General features: G+C 35.8%; 1 protein-coding gene across 1 annotated transcript; it reads left to right on the top strand.

Moving 5' to 3' along the window:
• Window positions 1-50: 50 nt before the first annotated feature.
• On the top strand, window positions 51-4,110 carry LOC119579969 (mast/stem cell growth factor receptor kita-like). The gene is made up of 5 exons (XM_037927812.1): window positions 51-633; window positions 942-1,107; window positions 1,357-1,514; window positions 2,736-2,883; window positions 3,968-4,110. Exons 1-5 carry the CDS (start codon window positions 376-378, stop codon window positions 4,108-4,110), a joined length of 873 nt encoding a protein of 290 aa, XP_037783740.1. The 5' UTR covers window positions 51-375.
• The last annotated feature ends 2,718 nt before the right edge of the window (window positions 4,111-6,828 follow it).

Here is a 6,828-nt window from a genome sequence, read left to right as displayed (position 1 = left end):
ATTCAATTGTATTTGGGCATATAGATTCAAACATACAAGCTGTTTACTTGTGTGCTTGCATCATTAGCGCATTCATTTCCCAATATAAGGACATATTTAGACCTCTCAGTATTTAATATTTTAACCTTTGGACTGGACTGTCAGTATTGTATGTGTCACCACCACACAAATGAAATCTTAAAATGTAGTACAAGTTCCTTTTAGAGTTCAGAACCTACAATCTAATGCCTGGAATAAAGTTTTATTGCTATCTGTGAGATATTCAGATGGTTTTAGATAAATTAAGCAAAAAAGAAAGAAAGGAAAAACAAAAATTAGATGGCAGTAATTGGTCAAGGGCTCATTTTAGGTGGCACATAAAGGACTGAATGATGTATGTTTTTTTTTTTCTTTTTAATTGAAATTTGTGAAATAGATTGTCCTTATTCAAAAGTAACCATCAGTAGATACATGAAAATATATTTTGACTATTATGCATGTGATATTACAGCTGGATCTGACACTGTTCCCAAGCCTGCCATTGAGTGGGCTGCGAATCAACATTTTGTCGTTGGATATGACATTATTCTAAACTGTTCCCTCATATGGAAAGATAATGTGGTGTTTAGATGGGAACTTCCAAATCCATATGCAGTGAGTAACTTGTTGACAAAGCAATATATATGTATATTATGAGCTTATGGTTATCATTGCACATTTAGCTTTTTTTTTTTTTTTTTACATAGATTCATCCATTAGCACAGATATGGTCCTCAAAGGAAGGATGTCAGCTAGTATTTAGTGAAGGGTTGACATCCTGTTTCAATTTTAGCTTTTTAGTATGAAGAGAAAAAAGGATCTTAAAAGAGTAGCAGAGAATAATTGAAAATTCAGCACAGGTGCAAGAAAACGGATCACCAAATATGTTACCCTGATTTATTTGAAATCTCTTCCCACTTTAGAACTTCAACCAACGACGATCTACCCAAAATCGCTCAAACAGCACTTATGAAGTCAGTACCCTGCACATAAAGAATGTGACTATAAAGGATAGTGGAGAATACAAGTGCAAAGTGACAGCAAAAGGTTCAAATCCAAATGAAGAAAAGAAGATGATAATCATTAAAGGTAAATTTTTCTTCAATGTAGTAAAAGATATATGATGAAATGATGTTTGTTAAAATGATGAACTATGCATAGATTAATGGAATAGCCCAGTAAAAGTAACACTTAAAATTATTATTATTATTATTTTTTTTTTATTACTTGTTTATTTGCTGTCTTTGTTAAAAGATAGATTATGAATATTTCTTGTCTTCATCAACAAACTATAAATCTGTATGTTTTGTATATCTGAATCAGTATGATATATTTCAGAGACCCAGAATCCATACATCAATCTCTCAAGCGTGCCTGAAGTCAAGCTGGATGAGGGTGATACACTGAGGTGGAAAACTGAGGTTTATGCATTTCCCTCAAATCCACAGATAATATACCGTAACTGGAGAGGGAAGGAAGTCGTCGAAACAGACAGGGTTAGCCTTCTATCTCTCTGTGACTGTTCATTCTACAAGGGTGGGACATGCATATGTTGTATGCCCCTTTATATCATTGACAAGTAACAAATACACAATTCTTATCATAAGTTTAAGAAAACCACACACACACACACAACACACACACAACACACACACACCAAAACACACACACACCACACACAAAACACCACCACACACACACCAAAAAAAAAAAAAAAAGACACACACAAACACAATACACACCATGCAACTACACACCATGCGCAACACCACCACAAACACACACACACAAAACACACAATCAAAAAAACATCAAACACACACACACAACCACAAAAACACAGGGACACACACACACACACACAGGGCCCGGCACACAAACACACACACACACACACACACACCACACACCCCCACACACAACCACACACACACCAACACCAAACACACACAACGCACACACACACACACACACACACACACACAACACTGAACAAACCCCACAACCCGAACAACACACACCCTAACACACACACACACAATCACCACACACCACAACACAAACACAACACAAACCAAACAACACACACACCCCACACACACACACACACAAACAACACACACACAATTAATATTAAAATTTTTATATATATATATAAAATTTTACACACGCACTGAAAAACCAGACACACACACACACACACCAACCAAACACAAACACAAAAACAAAAACCCAAAAAAAACACCACCAACACAAACACAAACCAAACACATCACACACACACGCAAGCACATCATGCACACACACATGCACTGCACCGCATGCACACAGATGCACACAAACACACACACACACACCAAACACACACACCACACACACACACAACACACACACACACACACACACAAACTCACACACACACACACAAGAACACACACACAAAACACACACACACACACACACACACAATAACACACACACACACACACACACACACACACACACTGAACACACACTGAACACACACTCACACATACACACATTTTTAGGGACATGTAAAGAAATAATTGAAAGTTATTATTTCTAAGGACATGATGTATGAAATGCATTGCAGTATAAGCTCCCCATTTATTTTCCAAATAAAAAAGAAAATACACTATCTTAACATTGTAAATCAACTTCACAAATATGCTCACAACATTCTTACATTCATACAGGTAACTACTGAGCATAGCATGAATGATGCTGAATCATGGCTGAGGATAAAAAATGCTTCTGTAATAGACTTCGGCCAGTATACTATAGAGGTTTCATCCAATGATGAAACTGTAAGAAAAAGCATGTCCGTTTTTGTCTATATTAGGAGTAAGTATTATATTAACTTGTTTTGCAAAATTTGTTCTTCGTTTCTTTCTCCTGTTAATGAAAATAATGATACAAATAGTAAGGATGATGCAGCTTGTCAGTGAATGCACGCACATGCAGAAATGGGCAGATACTTTTGCATTAGTGTCGGTATCACCAAGCTGATCAATAACAGTATCATTTTATTGGTATCAATAAGATGCTTTTCTCAAAATGTACAGGAAAAATTGATATTTGATACACTGATACATTATTGATGAATTGCAAAGTGACCCATCTTCTCTATATTTTATTTCTTTATTGTGATTTTCTCTTCTCTCTCTCTCTCTCTCATTCTCTCCTCTCTCTCTCTCTCCTATCTCTTCTCCTCCCCTCTCTCTCTCTCTCTCCTCTCTCTCTCGCTCTCTCTCTCTCTCTCTCTCTCTCTCTCCTCTCTCTCCTCCCCCCTCTCTCCTCTCCACTATGAATGCACCTGTTACTTATAAGTGTTAATCTTGTTACTGTGGTATTGAAGCCTTTTTTTCTTTTTTTTCTTTTATGAAATCTATTGTAATCTCTATAAAAAGATATATATCCTCTCACAATTCAAGTTTGAAAAACATTTTTTTGATGCCTTCATTGTTTGCTTCTTGATGTATCTGTATTGCCTTAAAACAATTTTGTATATCGCTACTATCACTGCGCGCACACACACACACACACACAACAAAAACCAAACACACACACACACACACACACACACACAACACCCCACACACACACACACACACACACACACCACAACTCACACTCACACTCACTCACACCTCACACTCAATTCACACTCACACTCACACTCACATTCACACTCATATTCCACTCACTTTCCACTCACACTCCACTCACTTCTCACACTCACTCACACTGACACTCACTCTCACTAACACTGACACTCACTCAAACTCACACCTCACAGTCATACTCGCTTAAACACAAAGTCTTTATAGATAGGGTATGAACTGTTTGTTCAGGGCTTAATGTTTCTATCCTTAAGTCTGATTTCCTTTCAAACTAATAGTTTTAAAAATCTTTTAAAATCTCTCAGGCAAACCACATGTCACACTCTATCGCATACCAGCAAGTATAGATGTTGGTGAGATCAAAAATGCTTCATGCATCTCGAGAGGCTATCCGTTACCTGAAGTAGATTGGTGTTCCAGCGTGTCCCAATGGACCCCAAGACTGTAAGCTTTCATTTGAAAGAATGGAGGTAAGTGCGATATCAGTAAATGGTGGTATCTGAATGAGGAAGATTATTCACAAGAAATCAAAACTCAATGGAAAAGGATTTTTTTTATTATTAAGTTTGGAAAGGGATAGTTGTTCACATCATAGCAAAACTATCACTCATGCTGGATGAATGTATGTTTACTATGTTTCTAATTTTCACTTGAATGGCTGACTGGGCTGCATGGTTCCAGGTGAGGATTCCACAGCCTGAGGTGGTGCAGGTTGCTCTGACTGGGTGTCTTCCTAGGTTGGATATAGATGTTGTCTATTCTGTCTTGATTTACCCATTGCCTTCCAGTCATAAGATGTACTGCCACAGTCTTGGTGATTCAATTACATCTATCCCACCGGCGGGTCTCCTGGTTCTGGATTGCAATTCCCTGCACCACAACAGGTCTGCTGTGTGCAGACCTGTTGTGTCGCTGGGGCCATGCTCTCTATTGTGCACCCCATGTTATTGGAGGATCCTCCCCTCTACTGCTGACTTTATAGGCTTTCTGTACTGCAGGGGTAGTCTCGCATACCAGCCACATCGGGCTGGTGAAGCATTTGTATCCTGTAAGAGCTGTATTGCAGGAGGGCCCCTTGCTACCTTGTCAGTGTCTAATGATCTCCCGGGGGTGAGTGTTGCTGCAGATGAAAAACCTTGGTGGATTATACTGCAGCTTCTGCTTGTCCATTGGACTGTGGGTAGGGGTGCTGAGGAGACGTGCACCTCTGCCCTTCACTTTTTGAAAAATGCTTTATGTCTGTGCTACTTTAATTGGTGCCCCATCACACTACAATATTTTCAGGTACACCAAACTGTGAAAGCACCTCCCAAATACTGTAATGAGGAGACTGGTTGTCCTGTGTGGCAAGTTTTTCAATCTATACCCAACCTTTTCAACCTGTCTACAAAAGCTTGATTACGAGCTGGAACAAATCTGCTACTACCTGCTGAAACGGGTATTCTGGCAGAAGGGTTCAGAGTACAGGTCCTGCATGACGCTCTATTTTGGGGTACATTTTTCATCTATTCTGCCATAAACTTTTTGCGTGGCTTTCCCCCTCTTGACTCATGTCCTTGGTTCCTTCCTGCAGGGTTAAACCAGTACTTGTTTCCTCAGGATAATGAGGCACAGTTCCCTTTATTTTGTATCTATTCTACTGTGTAATGTTAACCTTTCTTTATATTTTCTTTATATTAGATCCAAATGATCTGTTTTCAGCAATCATATTAAGATTAGATATCCTTTTTTTTTATACAATAGCAAACTCTTATCTTACAGTACGTGATCCGGGAGTTTCAGAGCCTGATCCTGGGAAAAGTCAAAATTGTAACTGCCCCTTTTTCTCTAAATCACTGGATATCTCAAATGCAGTGCCACTAATGAAAATGGAATTGGGAAATGCAATCTATGCAATTAGCATTAGTGGTATTTATTATGTCTATGTATTTTTAATTGTATGGTATGATGATAATGATAATGATGGTAATGACAGTTATAATGATGATGAGATTGATAATAATAATGATGGTGATGACAATGTACAGGAGTGATTAAAAAATAATTTAATTGACTTCGTCCCCCTCCATCATTTCAGTATTGATAAAATTTTGTCTTCAGACATATTGGCCAAAAAAAAACCACAAAATTACTAACGTAGAAACAGTTAGAGATCATTGAAAAGATGATTTTTACCTAGAGTGTGGAGCAGTTGGGTTTCTTAAGAGAGTCGCCTTAAAAGTCCGGGTATGTTATATATTTCTAAAAAACAAAACCCACACGCCGCAACACACACACACACAACCCAAAAACCACCACACACACCCCCCCACACACACACACACACACACACACACCCCAACACACACCACACAAAAAACACATACACCCTCATCATAACAGTCAGGGGCTCACTTAAGGGGGGGAAAAATGGGGGGTGGTTCACACCCCCAAAGGGGTTTTTTTTAAAAAGCCCTTTTCTTTTTTTTAAAACAAATCTATTTCGGGGAGGCCATTCCCGGTATTTAAAAATATTTTTTTTTTTTTCCGTTTTTGGGGGGAAAATTTTTTTTAAAATTTAACCCCACCCCCAAAAACTATAAAAAAGTAGGATCATTTCTTTTTCGTGTTTCCACCCCCCCAAATTATTGTTTTTTTTCCATTTCCCCACCCCCCCCAAATCTTGATTTTGCGCCTATAAATATTATTTTAAAATAATTAAATTTATAACTAACTTTTATTTTTTAAAAAAATATTAAAAAAATTTTTTAAAGTTTCCAAAAAAAATAAAAAAAATTATAAAAATATATATTTTAATATAATATATATTTTATATATATTTAGATTTTAATATATATATATATTATCTATATATATATTCATTATATATATAATATATTAATTAATTATTATATAATATATATATATATAAAAAAAATAAAAATTATTTTATATATATTATATAATATATATTATATTTTTAAAATTATATTTATAAAATTTTATATCCATATATATATATTAATATAATATATATATATATATATATATATATATATTATATATATTTTTAAATATATATATATAATTTATTATATATTGTATATATGATATATATAATATAAAATTTTATAAAATTTTTATATTTTTATGTAAAATTATATATGTATATATATATTCTAATATA

This window comes from Penaeus monodon, chromosome 13 (genome assembly GCF_015228065.2).
Source record: "Penaeus monodon isolate SGIC_2016 chromosome 13, NSTDA_Pmon_1, whole genome shotgun sequence".
In the NCBI taxonomy this organism is placed as follows: domain Eukaryota; kingdom Metazoa; phylum Arthropoda; class Malacostraca; order Decapoda; family Penaeidae; genus Penaeus; species Penaeus monodon.
The sequence above is the reverse complement of the archived record's forward strand: the minus strand, read 5'-3'. Positions and strand labels throughout refer to the sequence as shown.

Excerpts from the sequence above, each read along its gene's own strand:
- LOC119579969 (XM_037927812.1), top strand. The coding sequence starts at position 376 with ATGTTTTTTTTTTTCTTTTTAATTGAAATTTGTGAAATAGATTGTCCT. Across the intron at positions 634-941 it reads AACTTCCAAATCCATATGCA|AACTTCAACCAACGACGATC; the intron begins GTGAGTAACTTG and ends TTCCCACTTTAG. Across the intron at positions 1,108-1,356 it reads GAAGATGATAATCATTAAAG|AGACCCAGAATCCATACATC; the intron begins GTAAATTTTTCT and ends GATATATTTCAG.